Source organism: Thermobia domestica, chromosome 13 (assembly GCF_964235325.1).
Source record: "Thermobia domestica chromosome 13, izTheDome1.hap1.1, whole genome shotgun sequence".
NCBI lineage: Eukaryota > Metazoa > Arthropoda > Insecta > Zygentoma > Lepismatidae > Thermobia > Thermobia domestica.
Window position 1 is genome coordinate 169,862,737 of NC_137466.1, and position 26,236 is coordinate 169,888,972.

A 26,236-nucleotide genomic window follows, 5' to 3' on the forward strand; every position below is an offset into this window, starting at 1 on the left:
TATTACGACGATTAAAACTAGGGATGTACCGATTCCCGATACCGATACCGATATTGAAGAGACCGATACTGCCGATACCGATATCGATACTTTTGAACACATTTCTTATATATTATCAGGAATTTTCAGAAGAATGAAATTATCAACATTGTAATAGGGTATATTAGATGTAAGGCCAAAATTTGACATACAAAGAAAAAAAAAAAAAGCAGAATTTCATATTAGGTTTCACACACATACAAAAAAAAATATATATATTTCCTCTAAATTTAATCCAGCTCACATAAAATGAACTAAAAAGCAGCAAATACTTATATAGTGTAAACTTAATTCTAAGAGTCAGTGATTGATATTTAGAGTGATAATGTACTTTGACAGTTACATTGTATTTACTAGCCTCTATCACTGGCGCAAATCCCAGGGGGATGAGGAGGACATGTCCTCCTCAATGTTGGAACTGGGGTGGACTATCCCACAATATTCCAATTTGAAATGTGTTTTTTGGGGTAGAATTGTGATGATTTGTGTCCGACTGTCACTTCATCTACATCCCTTGATATATAATATACAACAGGTTCACCTCATCTACCATAATATGAGTCTCACTCCCCCCCTTCCCAAATAAGCCTCAAATCTGCCCCCGCTTCCCAGTGTTGAAGACAACTCTGCTTCTCTGATCCTCCACAGCATTGTTTTCCAGCTTCATAAATATTTTGAGCATTAAAAAAAACAAATGGTTGTACCCGTCCCGCCCAATGTTGAAGACAGATTTGCGCCGCTGGTCTCTATTACATACATATAATGCGAACGGATATTACCGTTACAATTTTTTATTGTTTAAAAATTATGCGTGCTGAACCAGGTGTTGCTGTGTATACTGTAGTGTTTGGTAGAGTCAAATGATAGACCGGGTGTCTTTTCCCCTTCACCAAGTTTTATTACAAAATATAATATAATAAATAAGTGTATCTAATGCAATGTCTCTTCCTCAATGACCAAGTGAAGGAATACTAAATGTTTTGCCGGGTGCCCCTTCCACTCATGGCAGTTTCCAGAACACTTTGGCAGGTTGTAGGTTAGACTTGGATTATAAGTTCAAGATGGATCACTAGCCCAGTGCGACATAGGGTAAGGAAGAGGTGCTCCTAGTCCACAGCGACATAGGAAGGTAAAGGTTAGGCGATCAGTTGGCCGACTGATGCTGGGTCCCTCGGTGGTCCTCCTTTTATTTGTCCTCCTCGGGTCTTTCCGTGAGGTCCGTCTGCTTTCGGTGTTCCTCGGTGTCTTCCGTGTTGGCCTGTTGTCTGCTAGGTTGTTTGTAATCATTAGCACGTGTTGAGCTGACACGTGCGTCTGTTGTGATGGAGAGATCCTTGCAATACCATAAAAAAAATAAGAGGATTATTTAAGCGAAGTCGAAAACAATAAAACCATTTAATAACTTTAGAACTAATTGTATTTAACCAGTAAGTAGGAGAAAATAATGACAAAGTGAGCGTCTTGCAGTTCTTCCATAGCATTTTCTTCTGAATCAAAACCTTTGTCTCGTTTGGGATTTAAATTACGGGTCTGCTGTCCTGACCATGGGCGCCCGAAGGGGGAGGGCAGGGTGAGACCTCCTGGCTCACGAAAATTTATACGTAATATAGCAAACAACGTATATTAAATACTAGACGTAATATAGCAAACATGGAATGGCCCCCATAGAAAATTTTGTTCGGGCGCCCATAATCCTGACTGAGGACCTTTGGTTTTTCTGCATCACTATTTTGGCATAAAAGTATCAGGGACTAAAAAGTATCAGTTGAGTACGAGTAATGCAAACCAAAGGCGTACACATGCATAAAGAAATCGATTGTATAATTGATTATAATTTAGATCAACTTTAAAGAAACCGATGAAATATTAGTGTCACTGTTAATGTTGAACAAATTGAAAATAGTTCGCAAAATGTATTGGTAAATATCGGTGTCCATTTGCCGATACCGATACTCCCAAAAGTGGCCGATATCACTGATACCGATATATCGGTACATCCCTAGTTAAAACCAGAAGCGATTCGGACTTGATAGTAATCGTCTTCCCATTTTTTCTTAGATACATGGAAGAGTCCGGCAAAGGATTTTGAAGATACATCGCGGAAGGTTTGGTCGGAACTCTTGTAATGGGTTGTGTGTTCTGAAACAGGTAATTTGGAAGTTTGGCCACTACAGGAATATAGAAAATTGTTACAAATCGAAAGCGAAATCGGAGTTTCGCCAATGTAGGATGTTAAACAGTGGGTGCATTTCAGAGTGTAAGTGGGGTTTGAAAAGCCACAGTTACCGAATAATGGAAAGTATGTTACCATTGTAATGAGATATTGGAAGCTCAAGTGGTATTCAGTGTCGGACAGGTTTTGCATCTGGTTTCTGCGATTTGTTTAGTGGAGGTGTATTGTCTATCAGGGAGCCAGTTCTCATAATGAGGGTCTGGCCTACTTTCCATGCCTTTATGTTACTCTTGCAGAGTTCAAATTCCACGTCTACCTATCCCAAAACAAGCAACCCATAAGAACAGTGTATTCAACCAAATCTTTGGCGTAAATATCCTTGGCCCCTTCCCAGATTATTCCATGCCCCTCAAAGATATATTATAGGAAGATATTCACATAACCACCCTTTCCACGAACTGTCCCTATAGTCTTAACCGTCTGTTATGCTGTTATGAATCACGTCAATACAGTACTCTGTTCATCAATTTCTTTTAATCTTGGCCACAGTTCATTTATTATTCCTTCGCTCTCCTGCACTTTATCGACCTACCAGTCCCAATAGTTTTCTCTCTCTTCACTAAACTCCATCTATTTTTAGACTGGTAACAGTATTACAAAACAATATGACCCGCATTCCAACATGGTGCCTATCTGAGCGCTTCATAGCTTTTCCTTTCTTCTTTAACTTTTCTCTTATCTTCCTATTTCTGATTAAAAATTTTAGCGAAAATGAGTTATGAAAGTGAACAGAATCTAATATATGATTCCGGTAAAAATTAACCAAGTTTCTGCAATTTTCAAGCGTATTCTCTTTAAAGATGAGTACTGACCATAGATTTTCAATATTTCATTTCTTTTCGTTTGTAAATATAGCGTACACTGTTCTAGTATACGTACTATTTTCTAGTAAGTAATTAATTTTCTATTCCCGCTTCGGATTTCCTTTGCTCTGACAGTGTTTATATACGAGTATATTGTAATTAAGTAATCGAATTGAAAAATAAATTGTAATTGTAACCTGGAATATAACATTGATGAGTAGAGGTTACGAAAATTTTATATTATAATAGAAGATATTAATAATGGATTCCTTGCGTAAAATGTAGATAATATTAAATGCATCCCTTGCGGAAAAATGTTTTCTTCTTGTTAACCTCAACCATAGTTTGGTGGGCAACATGGAAATTTTAAAGTTTTCTCTCCCTTGGGAGAGCTGTTTTATACTTTGATAAGGTCTCTTCTTTATAACTGCATCTAGATATTCTATCCTTGGTTTTCCTCTTCCTGGTTTTTCCCTCTGCCTTTCCCCTCTATCAGCACAGTGATTCAATCAGAGTGCCGAATAAGGTGGCCAAGCGTGTTGTTTCTTCTTTTTCCTATTATCTTCATGATCTGTCGTCCTTCATTAGCTTCCTTTAGTACGCCTTCATTCCTTTTCCTTTCGGTCGATGATATGCGCAGCATTCTGCACCAACACCACATTTCAAATGCTTCCAGCTTGGATATTTCAACTTTTCTCAATGTCCACGTCTCTGATCCGTAAAGCGCCACACTAGATACCAGGGTCTTAATAAATCGTTTTCAAACGTCCAACGACATATTTCTTGATGTTAGCAGTGGTCGTTTCCTATTGAATGCTCGTTTAGCGTGCGCTATTCTGGAACTTACATCTTTATCACTTCTTCCGTCCGAGGACATTAGACTTCTTAAATACGGGAACGTCTTAACGTCTTCGATTTTCTCTCCATCTAGGCATTCGTTTGTCCCTTCCTGTCCTGCTCTTGTGCACTTTATCACTTTGGTTTTCTTCTTATTCATCTTCATTTTGCATGTTTTTTTCCAGTTGGTCGTTCAAGTTTCAAAATGTTTCCTGCAAGTCCTTTTCGTTCTCCGCTATCAATGCTATGTCATCAGCAAAACCTTATTGTGCTGAAAACCTGACCATTTACTTTTACGCCTTTCTTGTTTTTATCAAAGAATTCTTTCATAGCCTCTTCTATATAGATATTGAACAGGAGAGGTGAAAGTCCACATCCTTGCTTCACTCCTTTACTTGTTCTTGCTTCCTTCTCAGCTCTTCTTGTAACAGCTATCTGGTTCCTGTAAAGTTGCTATATTATTCTTCTGTCTCTGTAAACTACTTTCGGATTCACAGCGGAAAATGTGGATATTAATATTGTATTCCTTGTGGAAAATGTAGTTAGTAGAACAACAATAAACATGTCTTCTTTAGTCAATACTCTTTTAGAGAGCAACTTGAAAAGTAGAGTAACATTGGGTGTTCTATCCTATCCTGCCAGGGCTGGTCATTGCCGTTTATTCTTGGAGTTGAATGTTTATCCATCTACCACATATTTACAAGAGTGCTTGTATTCAGCGAATTGCAGTCCTTTCATATGATCATTATGGAATGTTTCATATACTCTCTAGTACAGTGTTCCGTAACCGGTGTGTCCCGGCAAGGTAAAACTTGTGATGCGAACCTTTACCTATTGTAAGAAATTAATTATAGTTTTTTTTTTATTATTATTATTATTATTATTATTATTATTATTATTATTATTATTATTATTATTATTATTATTATTATTATTATTTTGTCCCATTTACTGTATTTTTAGATGTTTCTACAGTATTTTATTATCGGCTGTATTTTATTCTACGTACAGTGTTTCATTGGAACAAAACAAAACAAAACAAAACAAAAGATCGTTCATGACTCTTATAGTACGTGTTTCGGAAACTGTGCAAAAAGTTAGTTGTTATTTAGTAGCCAAGCTTACCATAAAGGCTAATAAACCACACACAATAGATTGTAAAGAGGTCGTGAAAATATTCCTGGGTTCAGGAGCAGCTAACATAATTTCAAAACTTGCTCTGTGCTGATGGAATCAATCGCCGAATTCATTTTCAACTATACGTTTGTGTGAACTGGGCTTCTCGACGTTGTTTGAAATTAAAACATGGAGGAGAAAAAGACTCGAATCTGTTGATGATGAAATGAGACTGACATTGTCAACGATTCCTCCATGAATCAGCCAGCTACATGCAGTTAAGCACGCACAAGTATCGCATTGAAAATATGAATAAAAATACTTACTTTAATAGAAATAAAAGTGTATTTCCACAATAGAATAACTTATGTAGCTTAAATCCACTGGATTTATGTGCCATAATAAATTTTAATATTCGATGATAATAATAATTATTATAGGTTAGTTAGAATACATATTTATATTAACAGCATCGTATAATAGTTTTAGGTGGTTTTTTTTTTTTTTTTTCTTTCTTTAAATGGAGTAAGTCTTTGGTATGCCATGTTGAGTCGTGGATAATTTATGTTATGCTGTGAGTAGAAAAACGTTGCGAAACCTCATGATTAGAACACTCATAAACTCAAACCATACTGGAATACAAAGCTTGGAACACCTTCCCGAATAGTAATTTGAGTCTCATTTCCGTATTAGATCATGATTTTTGATATATAAGTATGTAAAACACATCAATCAACTCAGTTGTGGTAATACTACACTTTAGGTTTCAACAGAGAGAGGAAAGGTTGTCGCCATTCCTCTACAGACTTGTTGAATTTATTTCACAGTGTTTCCGTAATCGTTCATTTTAATCCGTGGTATAGGGAAGAAATATTAAAAATGTAGTTTCTGTAGACAACAGAGTACTTTTCCTTATTGTCTCTATATGGAATCCTGTGGTTATAACTTAATTTTTCTCCTACAAATTATGTTCCAAATTCATGCCATACGAATAATGTCCAAAAACCATAGTATATTTTGAAAGAAAAAGGAATATTTCTAAATAATGAAATAGTAGTTTTATTTTGTTATTCATCCTGATTTATAAAAGCATTCATTTTCCTTCTTTTTAACATGTATTTCCGTGATCTTGTTGTAGGTTTCATATGTCCTGTCCATACTCCTGATGGTTCTCCTTGCGGCCTACTAAATCATTTGACTATCAGTTGTCAGGTTGTAACAGATAACCCCGATTCTAGCAACATTCCAACGGAGTTATTAAACTTGGGAATGATACCTATCAACTCTGCGTCTACGGCTTCACTGAAAGATTGCTACACTATCCTTCTTGATGGAAAAGTTCTTGGTTATGTTGAAAGGGATCAAGCGAAGGATATGGCAGATGACTTGCGAATGTTGAAAATAGATAATAAGGTATGAAAAAGAAAAAGAAATAATGATAGTAATAAATTGTATCTTTACATTTCTGTAACTTGAAATGTGGTTTGAGTCTTTACAAAGCGAATTTTTGACCAAATCTTGTGTCTTTCATGTTAAATTCTTTGGTGTATAGAGCTTTAGTTGTGAGTTCAATAGGACGAAGATCTCAATTTTTATGAGAATGCAGGAATTCAGTACTAAAGTTGACATAGTTCGAATATACGATGCTCGAAACTTTTACATCGTAATATATCTGCAAGAAATGTATCTACAAATGTAACACTTTTACAAGTTCTGGGCATATCAGAGTATAATGTCAAGACTGTTTTATATCATTTTTGAGTTAAATGTCGTGGCTTTGTAGGTAATATGACCTTTATTGCGGTATCTGAATTAAAAATCAAGATGATGTTACAAACCCTATGTGATTTCTACAAGATCTGCAACATGAGTACTCCATTTATTCTGCAACTTGAGAAATGGTTTCTGGAAGAAACGAGTGTATGTTGCCCTACGATTTTCACATTTATATTCGTCAAATAATAAACATATTTAGCAGTATGTAAGGCTGAACTTTCTACAATTCAGACTATTATTAGGATCACGCAAAGAGACTTATAATATTTTGTTGTTAATATGTCCATTTGTCCGTTACTCCGCACGATAACTCTTGAACGAATGCGAATTTTTAATATTTTTATTGCAATAGATAACTAGAGTAATTATCTCGGCCGAACTCGTTATTAGAAGCAATTCATTAACGTATTAACGGATAACGGCGATTTTAACGGCATCTATGAGTTCATTAACGGATAACAATTTTAACGGTAGCTATAATTTCATTAACGGATAATGGTGATTTTAACGGTAGCTATCAATTCATTAACGGATAACGGCGATTTTAACGGTAGCTATAAATTCATTAACGGATACCGGGGACTTTAACGGGAGCTATCTAATACCCCATGTTCCATACACAGAAGCGAATTTTTAAATTCTGTTTTTGCAACAGAAGGTAGAACTATTACCTAGACCGAATTTGTTAACGAATCAACCCATTAACATTGTAATGAGTAACGCTAACACAAATACCGGGTAACGGCACCGTTAAAGTGGCTCTATAGCCCATATTCCATACATGTAAGCGACTTTTTTTTGCAGTAGATGGCTAGAGCGATTATCTCAACTAAATTCTTTAATGAAGTCAGTCCGTTAACATCTTAATGGGTAACGATGACTTTAATGATGGCTATCCATATCCCATACATGGAAATATTTCTCGTGGTTCCCTCTTCTGTCTTTACCAAAGTTTATTAATTAGTAGTACAATTGGAATACGTTTCTAGTACATCAAATACTTGAAACATTTTTCTACTATCTAGTAGTTTTGTAGGAGATATATTTCACCGTTTTTGTCCTACATAACTTAGGCGGATGAAATGTAATTAAAATATATTTTCATTTTAAAAGGTATCTTATTCGAGCTGTAGCTTTTTCCAAAGTGAAAAATCCCTTCATCACGTCATAAGTTTAACACCGCAGCGGACTAATACACACAAAGAAAGGGGGTGAGAGAAGCCTTGAAATATTATATTATAAGAAAAGTATGCTGTTACCTTGCATCCCTAACTGGGAATCTCTACAGCAAACCATTTCAGGCTCTGGTGAATCTGAGTTCGGGATGCAAGGTGAGAATAATTGTTTTCAATAATAAATATGTATTCAGTAGTTTCCATAAACACATATGTGTGTTATAATTTAATGTAGGAATGTTAAAATAAGTCGAAAATCTCGCGAAATGAAAATAAACACAATAAAAATTAAAGAAATAATAATTATAACAAAATAACTTGTGGTAACTATAAAGTTGAAGCAGGGACAGTAAAACAGGTGATCAGTTTTCGTATGTCGATAGTTTGTTAGTAAAGACATATCATGTTAAATGAAACAAGAGCAGAGATAAATAGAAAATACGGTTCAGCAATAATTTCAATTTTAAAAAGCGTAAACTTCTTGTATTGTAAAGACAATCTAACAAATAGAATTACTTGAGAAAAGTATTTAGTTTGTTCATAAACCATGAAGTAAAACTGCATTTTAAAATTCTTTTTCATGTATCTTTATTCAGATTCCAAATATAACTGAAATAGTGCTTGTTCCAGTGAGTGAGAAATGTGGACAGTTCCCTGGATTATTTCTGTTTACAGAATCCGCAAGAATGATGAGACCTGTTATTAATTTAGATGCACAAAAAGTCGAAATGATCGGTACATTCGAACAAGTGTATCTAGATATATGCATCAACGAGAAGGAACGATTTGAAGGAGTAAGTATGCTGCTATTATTTTCATAATATACAATACTTATTTTGAAGAATTACTTTAAAGTTTGTTCTTTACAAGCTTCTGCGCCTAAATCATTGATCCTTTGTCAAGGAGGTTTCAAAGAGAAATGTTAATGTGAAAAGCTTAAGAGTCCTAATCCCTGCGAAATTAAAATACCGCTAATTTTACAGTAATTGTATGATATCTTCAAATAGATAAAAGGTAATCGAAATGTGTAACAAGAGCGCGATAGACAATATTATTTTGCATGAGGTACCGTTATCACGAGTCACCTAAGTAGTTTTCCGTTTTCAGCCATTTAGAAGTGCGAAAATAAATGCCGATTTTTTTAAATGGCTGAGAATTGAAAGCAGATAAGTGAGTCGTGATAACGGTATCTCATGTAAAATAATATTGTCTAGGACGCTCTTGTTCCACATTTCGATTATCTTTTATATATTTGAAGATATCACATAATTACTGTAAAATTAGCAGTATTTTAATTTCCCCGTGATGAGATCTCTTATGTTGTAACGGATTCTTTTGTGTGTATTTTCGGTTGGCTGAAAGAAATCATACATACTTCCCCCTTAAAAAAAAAAAAAAAGAAAAAAGAAAGAAAGAAAGAAAGAAGAGAAAAAAAGAAAGATAAATCCCAATAAAATTTCAGTTCACAACTAACTTGGAAAAGGGCCAATGATTTAGGCCCGAAAGATAAAAGAATGAACTTTCACTGAAATTTTTAAAATAAATTTATGATAACAGTTATCATATAACTGCTCTTATCTGCGCATTTTTCTGACTTGATTTAAAGTTTTCTACAACATTAACAACAAATAAATGGTAATAATAAGTTTTGCATTTACCTTCAATACATGTAGTAAAGTTATTTTCGGTAATTGTTGCTGCTGCCTTTTTCAACTGAACTAGATTATTCACAAATACGACTTATCCTATTAAGAAATACATCCTGTATTTTTGTGTGTAAGGCTTGGATGATGGCGGTGTAATTCTGGGAACGATAAACTTCTTTTGCTTGAGAAAACTATGCCTTGGCCCAAACTTGACGACTCCAATATAGTTACGTTACGTTAGTGTCTCATTTTGACGTAAACATTGTTTTTTTTTTTTTTTTCTTTTCTTCTTTCTGTTTTGAGACGTAATAGTTAAAACCAATAATTGTTGTTAAGTGATTAATATTTATATAAAATGTAACCTGTTTGTAGCAATTTTTAATGAAATAAAAATTAAAACGGCAAAATTACAAAATGTGATTATTGAAGATATAGCTCTATTGTTTGTCAGGGTATGTTTTGTCTAAATTTAAACTTGGATTTTTCGTATTAAGGAAAAAGTACTCAAGAACATTTCACTCTATGTATGATGAACATTTGAGCAAATCTTCTACATTATTAATCTTGTGATTAGACGTGTGTATATGCTTAGGTAAACCGGACATTATGAAATCTTTATTTTTGCGTCTCTAATATGTTTCTTAATCCTAGTTTCTATATTCCGTTTAATCGTAGTAGTGTACGTTTCTAAACATTCGTAGTTAACATGGTAAATGTTTCGTTAAGTTAATTTATCAAAAATGCAGTTTTGTTCCCAACTAATGTTTATTCCAAATTTCCAGGGTATTTTGTGTGACATTAAATCGCGCTTTTTGTGCTAATTTCTTTAATCTAATCTGAGTATTATGCCAGTCCATAATTCAGGCTATAATTTTTTTATTATTGTTGTTCAGTTTGTTTTATGTCTCGCTTTTGTAAATGCTATAAGCTTTGTTTCTCCATTTTTCTAATTTACAATGATAATGTCTAATTTTAGCTTCCAAATCAAAGATAGTTTGTAACTGAAGTTGAATGTTTCGTCGAAGAGTTACTACTTTGTATAATTGGAGAAAGAAATTCATTCAAACGTTTGTTTTAATTTTGAATGCTTGAGCGGTTTTGTTGTAAATGAAATAATCGCAAGCATTGTGTTTGCTGAATAAGGAAGTTAAGAATGTGTTGTTTTTGAATATGGTAAAATGTACAACATTTGTGTCGTTATTTGATACTAGGTCTAGTAAATTTGATATATGTATGTACCTGCATTCGTATCGAGAAATGTTCCGTATTGAAAAATGAATTTATTTGCGTCTCTACTTGAGGAAAGTGTTTTAAGGATAACTTTAGAAAAACTTATTTCGGGGATATCCTAACAGTTTTTATAGAGTGGGATAAATCAGTCATATTTTATTATTATAAAAGTGATCTCAATGCGTTTCATATTTGAAGGTGAGGAGGTGGAGGTTCCGAAACTTCAAAATTTGCACAGTCAGAAGTCAGAGAGTAGTATGTCCTCTCCCTTCCCGCCCCTTTCTTTTTCTTAATTATTCAATTCGTATAATACAAAATAAAACTTGCCATGTTCCATAAAAAAATCAGATAAAATAAACTATGTATTCTCTTTTACAGGTGAGGCATATGGAAATATCTGAAACGAGCTTTTTGAGCAACCTTGCCCGCCTTATACCTTTACCGGACTGTAATCAAAGTCCTAGAAACATGTACCAGTGTCAGGTAAGTTACTGATTCTTTAGGTGAAAGCGGTAATTAGTTAAATTTCACAGTCGAGAACATTATTGAAAGTGCATTAATCCTGAGTACTTCATTAGCTTAACGTATAATTAGTATAATGATTTTAACAGTGGGGTTATTTTACGTCAAATTAGACACTTACAGATGAAATGCTATCTTTATATGTTCAATTTTACAGAGCTTTATATATGTATTCTAGTAATTTGAATAATATCGTTCTTACTCGTTTGTTTTATATTGTTTAAATGTTATCAATATTATAAAATTGAAAGTGGCTATGTGTGTGACTCTTAATCTCTTGAACCGCTCAACCGATCTCGCTCAAATTTCTGACGTAAATGCAGTTCTGGCCTGGGAGTGATTTTAGCTATTCGCTTTGACGGTAGAACTTAGGGGAGGGGGAGAAGGAGGAATTATATATATAAAAAAAAAATAGAACTTAATAACTTTTGAACCAAACGACCGATCTTGATCAAACTTTCCACATGGATAAGGTTCGGACCTGGAATGTTTCCTATCATTTAACTTTGACGGAGCAACGTAGGGAAGGGAGAGGAAAGGGAAATACCTATACTAAAAAATATAAAAATAAAAGTGACCATGTTCGTGAGTTAATAACTCTTGAACCACTTGATCGATCTCAATCAAATTTTCAACATAGATGAGGTTTGAACCTGGAAAGTTTTCCATCATTTCATTTTGACGGTAGATCTTAGGGGAGGAGAGGAGGAAAATATACGAAAATGAATAAAACTTAATAACTCTTGAACTACCCGACCGATCTGGATCAAACTTTCAACATAGATAAGGTTCGGGCCTGGGATGTTTTCTTCATTTCACTTTTACGGTGCAACTTACGGGAGGGGGAAGATATATGTTAAAAAATAAAAATAAAAGTCACTGTCTTTGTGACTTCATCACGCTTAAACCATCCGACCGATCTTAACGAAATTTTCAACATAGATGAGGTTCGGACCTGGGATTGCTTTTATCATGTAACTTTTACGGTAGAATTTAGGGGAAAGGGAGGGGAGACATTTATAAAAATAAATAAAACCTAATAATTCTTGATCCACTCGACCAACCTCGATCAAATTTTCAACATAGATGAGGTTTGGGCCTGGAATTTTTTTATATTTTTACTTTAACGGTACAACCTAAGGGAAGGGGAGGGGGAGATTTCTATATAAAAATAAATAAAACTTAACTCTTGAACCACCCAACTATCTTGATTACGTTTCAATATAGATTACGTTTGTGCCTGTAATAATTTTTGTCATTTAACTTCGACGATGCAACGTAGGAAAGGGGAGGGGGAGATATATATATGTAAAAAAAAAAAAAATAAATAAAAATAAAAATGAAAATGAAAGTGACTGTCTTTGTGAATTCATCACTCTTAAACCACTCGACCGATCTCGATCAAATTTTCAACATAGATGAGGTTTGGGCCTGGGATGGTATTTATCTATTGACTTTGACGATAGGACTAAGGGTAGGAGAGAAAGGAGTTAAAATTAAATAAAACTTAATAACTCTTGAACCAAACCATCAATCTGGATCAAATTTTTAACATAGATAAAGTTCCGGCCTGGGATGTTTTTTATCATTTCACTTTTACAGTAGAACATAGGGAAGGGGGATAGGAGGGAGGATATATAAAAATAAATGAAACTTAATAACTCTTGAACCATCGGACCGATCTCGATCAAATTTACAAGCTAGATGAAGTTTAAACTTGAGATGGGTTTTGCCACATCCCTTTGAAGGTGTAATGTAAAGGTGGAGGAAGGGAAAGACATTTGAAAATGATCGAAAATGACCGATATTAGTGTCGAATCCAGTTTTCGGGGTCGCTAAGATGAACAGTGATATTTCTGATGCAGTTTAAATACAAATTCAGTCCCGCAACTTGGGGGATGGGGGAAATATAGAAAAAAGATCCAAATGAAAAATATTAGTGTCGAATTCATAGTTTTCGGGGTCGCTGAGATGAACAATGACATGTCCGATGGCATGCCCTGCAACATGGGAAGGGGAGGGGATATATAAAAATAATCGAAAATGACCGATATCAAAGAGCACTTTAGCAATAGTAAAAGGTAACCGACTAACGGAACATATTACTATTTTTCTTAATTTAACCCAGCGAAGTGGGTAATTGATGCTAGTATGCACTAAATACTAGTAGATGCAAAGTAGGATAACAGAGAATTGGCCAATTGCCAATAAAACTCCAACTGGCATTTATATATATTTTAAGAGTAATATATATATATATATATGAGTCACAGGTTCGGCTATGCAGCATAGCCTTCCTCAGACATATTATGAGAGAAATATCCAATTTTGTCAGCTATATACAATATGAATGCAAGACACGCCTATTGTCTCTTGGTTCTAAAAAGTAAATTTTTAATTAGATGTTGTCACATTCTCTTCTTGCGCACCTGTTTATAACCTTTTATACCCATTATGAAACTTTAAGAACTAAACTGTTAATGAGGTGTTTGTCACTTGCATTTCTGTTCACTACTGTCCACCTGCTATTCTCCATTATCACATCTTTCCTAATAGCTCGTGTTAATCCTTTTAATTCTTTCTTTCTATTTTGCCTATCATCTTTTCCCATAATTCATGTATCACAAGTCTACTGGGTTTCTTTCCACTTCCTTAACACACTCCTTTTTTCCCCCCTTCTAATCCTTTTATTCCTTCCCAATGTATCTCATGTCCCGTTTTTTAATGTATTTATATATTGCATTGTTCTCTCTTTTTAGTCTGGCATCGTCCTTACGTTGTTTTATCCATTGTTCCAATCTCTTTCCTGTTTCCACTACGTACTTCACATCGCACTCTTTACAGTTAACTTGATATACTACTCTTTTCTCTTCTATTGGCATGAGAGACTCGGGTTCGATTCCCGGTGGGAGCTCATGTGGTTCGGATTCCACGTTAATCAGTAGGTCCACGTCTTATATAGCCTCGCTGCTGAACGGGACGTAAAACTCAAAATCAACTCAACTCCTTTCTGTTGTGATCTTATCTCTTTTCCTTTCTTCTTTCCTTTCTCTCTCACTAAGTCTGTTATCGTCTTTCCTCCTTTCCTGTAAGGTTTAATCCCTTCCTTCCTCAACAGGTTCCTTAGGACCTCCGTTTTCTCGCCTAAACTTTCAATTTCAAGCCATCTTGTTCCTTCTTTCTCTGCTTCTTCCTCTTTTTCTTTCTTTTAAATCTTCTCTTCTGTAGCCGTTTCCTTTAAGAACAATATTTCTATATTGTGGTCAGTTAGAGTTTTATTAGCAATCTTGAATTTTCCAAAGCTACAATGAATAATTTGCAAGAATTAGCTGCTAGAATTACAGAAACTCGAGCACCCTTAGCTCCAAACTCTCGTTTGCAGAAAGGTTGCTCTACCAATTGAGCCAGTAGGAACGGCTAGTTTTCTGTATTTTGGCACTTTTTTTCTCGAATATCTACAGATCATCTGCTAGCAATTAGTAAAAGTATTCAACCGTAGTAGATGTTTCAGGTGATAGAGCTTCGGTATGTTGTATGCACTACTTTTTAAATGATTTTATATGAGTACCAATAGACTAGAAATATGTGGCCACTTAACTGGCGGGAACTCGAATACCAATCTTCCCCATCCCCAAACATCGTTGTTGCTTGATAAATGGAACAAATTGTAGTTTTAAGTTCAGTTCCGCACCAATCAGGGACTACATTTATCAGTAATATCAACTTTTATATTACTTTTAACTCTATATTTGTTAGTTGTACAAATAAGAGGTCAAGACTTTTTTCCAGAATACAAATTGTATCAAGGAATCTTTCTTAAGAAATTTGTTTACACGTCACTCCATCATGTAAACAGTTTTTCATATCTGAAAAATCACCTGGTCCAAGATGCAAAATGTATTGTTACCAGATTTACCAGAGCCAAGAAAGAAAATGTATTGCTACCTGCTGTAAAGCGCTCATTGAGCTTCCTGTTAGAATATACAGAAGCACAAAATAGTGATACCATATTAAAGTGGAGAAAACATAATGTAACAAGATAAAACTAATAGTTTGACCGTAAGAGTAAAGAAGGGAACAGAAAAATTTAATGAAATGGGAAATTGAATTAAATATATGTATAATTGTGTAAAATAGTATGAAAGAAATGATTCTTTTCTTTTCTTAAAGAAGACGCACCCTAGATTTCATAAAATTTGATCGATTATTAAGAAAGTTACTGTAGAGCAAAGAGACAGGGTACAGATTATTTAAAAAAAAAAAAAAAAAAACCTGCAAAAAAAACTGCCGTCTTATATGTCAAATAGTAGAAAACCATACTTTAGTAGCTAACATAATAGAAGAAGACGAAATACATATATTAAAATGTAAGTGGGGTGAATTCAGTCCTTTATCATTGACCAATTTCAACTTCAAGCAATAGAAACACACACAATAATTTCGTTAAATGTTTATGGTAAAACTTCTACAATTGGTAATGACTATTTAAGATTGTACTTTATTTTTTCACATTTCGATTAACCGCAAATGTGCCAGCATATATCATTACTAATGAAAATTATTAATTTCTAAATATCGTTTTAATAATAAGCCGTGTACTTTAACCTCTATTAGCTTTAAAATCCGTAAGAACCATTGTACGAACGCCTTACGTGTTCGTTCTTCAGCTGGAACATTCGAAACAAATGCAAAAAGCCTGTATAAAAGAATTATGATCCGTTGCATTTACTATTTTGGTTCAATAAATGTACAAATATACTTTCAGTTGATAGTCGAAAATGTTGTCTTTAAGTGTTCGGTCTTTCGCAGAATGACAATAAGATGATACTCCGTGAATGTTTTGTACTATACAGAGCTAAGACTTATATAAACTATTTTTTTAACCTCTTTTCAGATGGGTAAACAAACTATGGGAACTCCGTCTCATACATGGCATTTACATTCTGAAACTAAGAGCTATCGTCTACAAACACCAGCCTCTCCGTTATTTCGCCCAGTCCATTATGATGCCATCAATTTGGATGACTTTGCTATGGGAACGAATGCAATAGTCGCTGTCATCTCTTATACAGTAAGTTCCAATATTCTGCGCCTACTTGAACGTCTCATTTTATTTGATCCAATATAGTTATTTTGAATGTAATAGTATGTTTCTAAAATTTACAGGTTCTAGACATTCTAATGACATGCTCAAAAATTCTAATAAGCATTCTACTTACAGACTTATGCAGTTCCTGAATATCACTTGTAATTCCAAGCTTTCGACTTCCCCCTGGAATCTTCGTCATGGAGGATAAAAACAGGAAACACAAAAATAAAAACATCAGAAAAAAAATAAAAGGAACGGACTTACCATAGGGCAGTGCTGGAGACACCTTGTCAAAACTATAGATCACACACTACATGAAAGACACCCCGATTGCTTTATAGCGGGATTAATTTGTGCATTCTTTTGTTCTTTGGTGGAAGGTTAAGTGTTAAAGAAGAGGATGGTTAAGTGGTGAATAGAAAGCAATATTTTTTTAAAAAAAAATGCGTAGCATTGGCATAATAATAACAATACTAACATCAGTTGGCAATCTTCCACCAAAGAAAAAAAGAATACCCAAATTAACCGCACCATAACGCAATCCATAGGTTCATCATTTGATGCGTGTCTGTGGTTTTGACAAGGTGTCCCCAGCATTGTTCTATCTTAGTAATTCCATTCCTTTTATTTTTACCTTATATTTTTATATCTGTTTTTCTCATTTTTATGCTCTGTGATGAAGACTCAAGGGGAAAGTCGAAAACTTGGAAGTGCAAGTGGTATTCAGGAATTGCATAAACTTGTAAGTAGAATAGTATCCAAAGAGTGAAAAAGTGCATGACTGGACCGGGAGTCGAACCCAGGATCTTTGGCGTACCGTTCCAATGCGTTAACCACTACGCTACCCAGTCCGCCCCCAGAACAGCCATACACTCTCCCACTTTTTGGTGCTCTTCACTCAGACCAAGTGGCTTGAAACATAACCTAGCAGTTGTCCTTGGACAAATCCAGTTCTATGTTCATAACACAGCTAACACTTGTATTATCATTATATTAATGAAAGGAGGAAACAACCTATTTAAAACCTATTTTTACACACCAAGTCCTCTGTAGTGCGAATTCAATAATACACAAAAAGTGCAGAAATGCATAACTGGGCCGGGACTCGAACCCAAGATCTACGTCATGCATTAACCACTATGCTACCCAGCCTGCTCCCAGACTTTTCATACTTTGTGTATTACTGAATTCGCGCCTATGGATTTGGTATGTAAAAATAAGTTTAAATCAGTTGTTTCCTCCTTCCATTAATACACCCTCCATTCCAAAAGAAACCGAACGTTTTAAAAAAACAAAAAAGCAATGTACATTTTGGATCAAATCATTTTTATTAATCAATGTATTCCCCTTCTGCATCGATACACATATTTGCACGCTCCAACAAGTTGTCAAACGACTTCTCCATGTCCTTTATTGGAATGGTCTTTAGGACGGCGGTCGTCGCCTTCTCAATGGCATCAATCGATGCGTGCCACTTTCCTTTCATCGCCAAATGCAGTTCCGGGAACAGATAGAAATCGCACGGAGCGAGATCTGGTGAATAGGGCGGATGATGCAACCGAATAATGTGATTTTTGACCAAAAATTCAGTTACAAGTCGCGAACGATGTGATGGTGCATTATCGTCCAAAAGAGTCCAACTGCCGATTTCGCGATATTCGGGCCGAATACGACGAATTCTTGCCAGCAAACGCTTCATGACGCCCCAGTAAAACTCTCCAGTGACTGTCTGGCCGGGCTGAACAAATTCTTTGTGGATAATTCCTTTTGAATCGTAAAAACAAATCAGCATCACCTTAACTTTTGACTTCACCAAGCGACTTTTTTTGAGTGTTCCTTCATCCGGCGCTCTCCATTCAGCACTTTGCCGCTTTGTTTCGGGCTCATATTCAAAACACCACGTCTCGTCACCAGTTACAATCGATTTCAAGAAGTTTCGATCCTGCCGAGAACTTTTAACGATGTCTTTGCAATGCGCAATTCGATCAACTTTTTGGTCTTCGGTGAGTTTGTGTGGTACAAACCGCGAATTAACCTTCTTAAGGCCCAAAACTTCGGTCAAAATGCGGTATGCGGTTGTTTGAGGAATGCCTAATTCCATTTCAATAACTTTCACCGACGATTTTTTGTTATGTTTGATGAATTCACGCACTTTTTCGATGTTTTCTTCCGATAATCCGGTTCTGGGACGGCCTGATCTTTCGTCATCATCCAGCGTCTCTCTGCCCGATTTGAATTGCCTGAACCACTCGTAAACTTGCGTACGGGATAGACACTCATCACCATATGCATTTTGTAGCATTTGGTGCGTTTCACTAAAAGTTTTACCCAGTTTAACACAAAACTCAATTGCAGCTCGTTGTTTGAAACTCATTTTCCGACCGATGTACACAACACACTGACAGTTGAAACGCAATAACTTTGTTGCCGTGCATCCAAATGTCATGACATTTATACCAGTTGTCAATGAGGGACTACGCCATCTACCGGTAAAATATTACGACAGAGGGCACTAGTGGTACTATTTGTTTTCAAAAGTTCGGTTTCTTTTGGAATGGAGGGTGTATAATGATAATACAATCATTAACAGTGTTCTAAACATAGACATTAGCACAACAGCTAGGTTGTGGTACATGCCACGTGATCTGAATGCAAGAGTATCGAAGAATGGGAGAATGTATGGCTGTTCTGAGAGTGGACTGGGTAGCGTAAGTAGTTAACGCATCGGACGGTACGCCGAAGATTCAAGATTCGAGTCCCGATCCAGTCATGCAATGCTTCACCTTTTGAGTAGTATTGAATACAGAGCTACAGAGAATTTGGTGTATAAAAATAAGTTTAAATCGGTTGTTTTCCCCTTTTCATTATTATAATCGTAAGTAGAATGATTATAGTTACTAGTTCTTGCATCAGAGTCGTCGCCTCGCAGTACACCATAGGTTCGAAAGGTGCTCAATTAAAAGTTCTAATTATTCACATTTGAATTTTTATTTATTTCGTTTAGTTGACCCACCACTCAACATGCAGATATATTAACATGCATATATTAATGCTCAAATCTAAATATTACATCCCTTGTCCTCATAGTAAAAGCAAGCCACGTTTATGTTGAGTATCAATACTATCCATTTTTAAATAATTAAATTGAAGCGATACAGTTTTAAGTTGCAATTAAATCATTATAATAATTTTAAATCGGCAAATTGCCTGGATACTAGCGACATCTATTAGCGTAACTTTACTTTTAGCAATTAGCGTGACGCACTGACAAGTTTGCTATTTATAAATATGATTTTCTTTGAATTTGAAAAGTGTTTTCATGATGTCCAGAAGAAACTCTTCCTTATGTCGTGTGCATTATTATTAATAATATTATTTGTCTTTCCTTAGGGTTATGACATGGAAGACGCAATGATCATCAACAAATCATCGTATGAACGAGGATTCGCACATGGTTCCATTTACAAATCAGAGTTTATCGATCTTAGAGAAGTAACGAAGTCGGTAAGTGCGCTTACTATTAATATGTAGCAGATAAATTGACACGTTAGATTCAGTTTTACGACAGGGAGCACGGTGGCTCAGTGATAGAGCGTTCACCTCCGGTGCTTGGGGTCCCTGGTTCGATCCCAGCTCGCGCCGTGTGGACTTTGTGGTGGACAAACACCGTGCTCGTGGGTTTTCCCGGGGTTCTCCCGTTTCCTCCCACTTTCTTCATTCCACCATTTCATTCATCTCTCATCATCACCGTCTCCTTTAGCCTAACCGCCATAACCGTGGGACGTAAAACTTAAAGATTTCATTTTCATTTCATTTTTCAGTTTTACAACTTTTAAATATGTATGTACTGTATTTGTGATATGGTTTACAGACAATTTCTAATGCAGTTGTGATTTTATATATTTGCATTAGTACATTTATTTGGATTTTTTTGTGCTAGAGAAATTTACTATATGGATATATTGAAGTAGCTCTTGTCTCTTATTTTTCTTACACTGGCGACTCATACTAAAGCACTCCCAAGCCACTGTAGTACAAGCATCTGCGTAAATACAGAGGGGAGACGGTGGTTCATTGGTAGAGCGCTTACGTCAGGTGCGTGAAGTCCATGGTTCGATCCCCGACCAAGTAAATTTGTGGCAGACAACATCGTATCCGTGAGTTTTCTCGGGGTACTCTTGTTTCGTCCCACTTTCTCATCCGCATTCCACCAATTCTTCCATTATCATTCACTTGCCTTAATTATCGTCTCGCTTAGCCTAAAGATCATAAAGAGCGTTAAACTGAAATATTTGATTTTTATTTTCTGCGTAAATACAGTTGAACTTGGCTATAACATCGATTTCTGACACACCTCGTGTATTATCAAATATTGAGCTAGTATCTCATAAAAAGAAAAAAGAAAAAAAAAGTACTTTTTTATACCATGCTTAGTACGACATCCACAAATAACTAATATTGTTACGACCTGTTTTTGGCCAAAACAAATCGTATAATTGGAATAAATAATTAATCTTAAATATGTTTATTGTTGAGTATAAGAGCGTTTACTTTTGTGCGTGGAATGTTGACGTGCACTTAATAAAAGTTGTTTACCTTTGTGCATTTAATGTCGAGCTGCGCTAAATAAGTGCATAAGTAGGTAATATACATAAATATAGTTAAAGGATTGTACAGGTGTTGTATAGCTATGGAATGGTCGCAATAGATAATGTGACGTGCTTTTGGAAATTTAAAAGGGCCAAGCGGATGATGAAGGTAATATAAATTTAAACTTGAGGGGAAAAAAACTAGAAGTTAAAAGAAATGAAAATCGCCATTTTTGGTAATGTTTTTGGAAGAACCTGTTTCTTACAGTTTTAACTTCATATAAGTTCTGCACTATAATTTCTTCATTTTATGTGTTTCTTTTGCCAGTTTAAAGGAAGTATGTGTTGCTACTGTGGCTAATTAAATTACGCAGACTATAAGGGGGACATGTTTAAATTTTTGCTTCTTAAGTGATAGGCCTACAAATCCTATCTCTGAATTATATTAAGATGTTGCGGCATATTACCTAGCAAAACCAATTCATGTGTATAAATAATCAAACGGGAAAGTAGTTACAATGGCCCGTGAACTGTCACATAACGAAATTATTGCAGCAGGATAACAATACTTATCAAATCATGTTAGGTCGAATTGATAGTTCACATTTACAGCTTGCCTTCGGTAGTCTTTCAACTTTAGGACTAATAATTTATTATTAATCAATATGAAATCGAGTTGTAATGCTAAACTAAGCAAATATCACATCATCTTATTTGCTCTTTAATGATATGTATATGGGTGTGATTCATGCGAACTATGCGCTGGTTATAGTTGTTAAGGTACGAATACGAGCATCTAGTTATTGTATGTATATTAATCGGATCGGGATTTCTTTTATTTATCAGTAATAAATAGATAGGTTAGATTAGTTAGGTTAGGTATAGTATAGGTATAGCATTTTAGATTAGGTATGTTATGTGTTGATCGTATTATTGTTGTGTTAATTCTATGTGCTTAAAAAAGGATGACGAGAGATTAAAAGCCCGTATTACTGAGGCATGAGTTATGATAATTATATGGAAAATAAGTAAAGTTGAGACAGAGAGAAATGTAATGTTAATCGAAAGTGAATATAAATATATTGTTTCTGTCAAATGATGTTAATAACTTTGTTTGTGTTCGAGGTAATGTAAATAAGATATTCTCATCTAAAAATAGACATTCTTGTGTTGTATTCTCATCTAAAAATAGACATTCCTGTGTTGTCAAGCTCTCACTATTTCAAATCTTTCTAATTTAAAGAGAAAGTAATATAAAATGTGTTTTGTGTTGTCGTCATAAATTGACATGGGATGTTCCTGATTGTTTGAACCAGAAATCTAATTAAATATGGAAAACTAGGCATAAATTGCAGCATATGATATGATATGATACATATATATATATATATATATATATATATATATATATATATATATATATATATATATATATATATATATATATGTGTGTGTGTGTGTGTGTGTGTGTGTGTGTGTGTGTGTGTGTGCGCGCGTTGAAAGCAGAAAATCTTTATTAAACAGATTAAATACATAACAAAAATTTTATATAATTTATATTAACATTATTCATTATAGATCTGTGTAATACAACATCCAAACGGGATATAGATTGTCCATAATTTTGTTATTCTTAATAGATTGTCCATAACAGGAAGCTTGGCAAAGTGAAATGAAGAGTTGAACAGAAAGTTAAAGTAATATGGGGAATAGAAAATGGAAAGAAAACACCTGAGTAAGCCGCGAATTTGATTTGATGAATTCTACAATACAGAAAATTAAATGACAGAAAAAATAAATATTATATGTAATACAGGCTTGATCGATACTTAATCATTCCTCATCTTCCATTCCTGATACTTTGATATTAGACATTTCGATTATAGCGATTTTTTAAAGATCCCTTTGGTATCGTTGTAACAAAGTTCAACTGTAAATATATTTTTGTTAAATGTAAAGGTTACTTTATTACTCTCATGTAATGTAAAACTAAATTTCTATTTCAGCTGGTGGTGCATCACGCAGTTCTGAGCTGCCATTGGTTGTCTCTATTATTTGACGCGAGGTGCAATGGTTCTGTTGAAAATTCCAATGAAAATCTAACATTGATAGCTATTAATAGGAGGGTTATTTCATAATCAAGCAATTGTGCTACAGACACCAAAAAACTGCAGTAATGGAAATTCGCTATGTACGTTTGAAAGACACAGGAAGATGTTTCTGAATGGCTCCAACAGATGATGTCTGTGTGCCATCTGCTAATGACAGAGGAAATCGAGAGATACATAGATATAAATGCATTGCCCGATCAAACATTTATATAAATGAACACAAAAGTACAAAGAAAAGTACAGTATGATGGTAACAAACATATACCGCAGTTGAAGTAGTCCCACATGGTATCGACGTATTTTTGTTAACGATGGCCAAGGCATTGACAGGTAGTACGTATACATTGACGAAGGACATACGCAACCGACATATTCAACACCTTTTGCCTCGTTGGTGAAGATGGTGGACGCCGTGTGTAACTAGTAGGGTGTTTGCTATTTGTTACGTATGTACCGCACTTTTTTTTAAACTTAATATTTGTGCATATTAAAATCTGATCGAGATGGTTACATTACGATTGATTCCTGCCATTAGCTTTACACATAGATGTCATGTTAGTGGCACTTAAAATCGTCTTCCTATTGGCTTCAGACTCATGTATTGGACATCTATTGTTGCAGCTCATTCAGTGGTTTTCCATGACTTTTGAAATAACCTTCATATTAAGGGGTAATTTGAATTTTTAATTCTAGCCCTCTTCCTTCCAGTACGATAACCTTTGAAGTTAAGCATTTTATAAGAACTTGTACATGGTGATGTAATGTTTTCGGTACTACATCATAGCCCACCACAGATACTCTTGGCTTTCAGAGTCGGAGATAAAACTTGGAATTGCAATACCAAGTTAATCCTACAAACTAATCGGTTATCCATTAGCAGTTAAGTCAGCATGCTGTAATTGCTGTCATTCAGATTAATTCGATATCATCGTACGATTTAAATCATACGGAAGTTGAACGTTTGGTTAGTAGTTTCCCTATTCCGACAAAGCCAACCGTAAATTGATAACATTTAATAGACGGAGAAATGTTCATCAGTACTTTCTCCAGAAGTGCGTTAGAGCAGTCTGAAGATTTAGTTATAGTTTTAAACCGCTAATATCAGCGATTTTTACATCTGACTGACAGTTTTTAATTTCTTCCTCATTAATACTAGCTAGACACATTTTCATGAAAGCGTAAATGTCTCCGCCTTTTAAAAACTGTTTTCGTTTGGTTGGTTTTGAGGGATCCAAACAAATAGTAGTCACGGTATAAGAAAGAAAGGAAATATTCTAGCTGTTCCATGCAGCTTTTTCAGTTTCGACTGCGTAGTAGCAGCAGTAATTGGTTCTGCTTTTATCATTGTACAACAGAACGTTGGGATCGAAACTTGTATGTTTTAGACGAATACGCCTTCTTAACCTTACCCAGAGTTCGCTGTGGTAGACATTGTTCACATTTGATTATTCGTGCAGGAAATTACCGTATATAGTACCTTTAGCATCCCAAAGCACGATTGTAACACTGGAACTGCTTTATCCTTTGAACACTATTCTCAACTTGCTTTCTTTCAAGAATGTATTTACAATTCATGTGAGAATACGCATCAAAAATTACATAATCTCCTGCAGGTAGCTACCAAAAGCTTCTGAGAGATTTCAGTCCTCATAGTTTTGTAATTTGCAATCAGCGATCTTCAAAATTGTAACTCCTTGGTAATGATTGTTTACACATTTGATATAACTTATTCCAATTACTGGTTAAATTTTATGAATTCTTATTCGCCAGTCGTCGTGCATAAAATTGCTAAATGTTCTGTAGCATATTACTCGTCTCGAACATTATTCGTTTAGGATTGTCTTGCTGGTCTTTACAAAAGAACTTACACTAGTATTGAAAATGTGTTATTGTGGAACTGGGCACACGATCACTGTAAAATTACTGTTGGTTTAATATCTTTCCGTCCAAAACAAAATAACTGTATATTCTGCAGTTGACCCATGTACTTCGTGTTCACTCATTATCGTAACTAGAAAACAAACAACTGTGGGATAGGCACACAGCATTGAGCAAGTGTACTCGTGCTGCTGCATTAGCGAACGTTAAATTATTTCCTGTCTACTTTAAAAGTTGTTTATATTTGATCCATCTTTAAAATATAGTTGTGCTAGCGGTTATGTATTTTTTAAGTGGCATCAATGATTTCATTGAATTGTTTTTCTTTTGTTTTAGGCAACTTCATATTTCGGTTTGGAACCTGCAAGAAAAAGTGAACTTTTAGAGAGTTTGGATGCTGATGGATTGCCCTACGTTGGGTCAAGACTGACACATGGAGCCCCATTTTATTCGTATGTTTCTAAAATTAATTCTATAATTTTGTTATTTTAAAGAAATTTAGACTGAAAAGGGCGAAAATAAAACTAACGAGAAAGTGAATATAACTGTTCTAGATATAACAACCGGGTGAACTTATTTCAAAAACTGATGACATTGTTATCATAATCAGGGTACAGTATGAAAGAATCAAACAGAAGCATCCCTTTATTTATGTGCTGGCATAAAAAAGACGGAATCTAATTGGTGGATGGAGACGTCCAATTAGTAGTCAATCTATGACCTCGTTCGGATTGGTCGGTTGTCTGAGTTCGCAGGCAGTGATGATGTATGAAAATGAAGGATCGTTCCTTTGTTTATCCGCCAAATTGGGTAATGTCACGGGTTGGTCAATTTGAAAGGTGTGCTCCAATAAGTGAGAAGCAGACTTTAGCGTCCTCCGTGTCCGAAAAGTTATCAATTTCGTGATTTTCGTCCCGCTGGATGTCTTGCTTGTCTTCTAAGCGACTATAAATATCTGCAGGATGCTGTTGACTTTTAATGTGGTGAATTTCAAAATTATAATCTGCTAAGAATATCTTGTAGCGAGTAAATTTTCCGACTTTGTTGGGCTGAGTGTTGAGTGAAGCTAGTCATTTTGCGTCTATAAATAACTTAAATTTTCTATTCAGTAGAAAATATCAAAATTTTCTAAGGACATATATCAATGCATGTAGTTCTTTCTGCCATGTTGAGGCCTTTCTCTCTGTCTTGT

At 35.0% G+C, this 26,236-nt stretch overlaps 1 protein-coding gene across 1 annotated transcript in view; it reads left to right on the forward strand.

Moving 5' to 3' along the window:
- Positions 1 to 26,236, forward strand: part of Polr1B (RNA polymerase I subunit Rpl135) — an 85,826-nt gene that overhangs the window by 27,622 nt on the left and 31,968 nt on the right. Inside the window, exons 10-15 of the mRNA XM_081736866.1 lie at positions 6,167 to 6,441; positions 8,576 to 8,773; positions 11,234 to 11,338; positions 16,272 to 16,448; positions 19,857 to 19,970; positions 25,381 to 25,496. Of these exons, the coding sequence (XP_081592992.1) occupies positions 6,167 to 6,441; positions 8,576 to 8,773; positions 11,234 to 11,338; positions 16,272 to 16,448; positions 19,857 to 19,970; positions 25,381 to 25,496 (985 nt within the window). The remainder of the gene's footprint in view (positions 1 to 6,166; positions 6,442 to 8,575; positions 8,774 to 11,233; positions 11,339 to 16,271; positions 16,449 to 19,856; positions 19,971 to 25,380; positions 25,497 to 26,236) is intronic.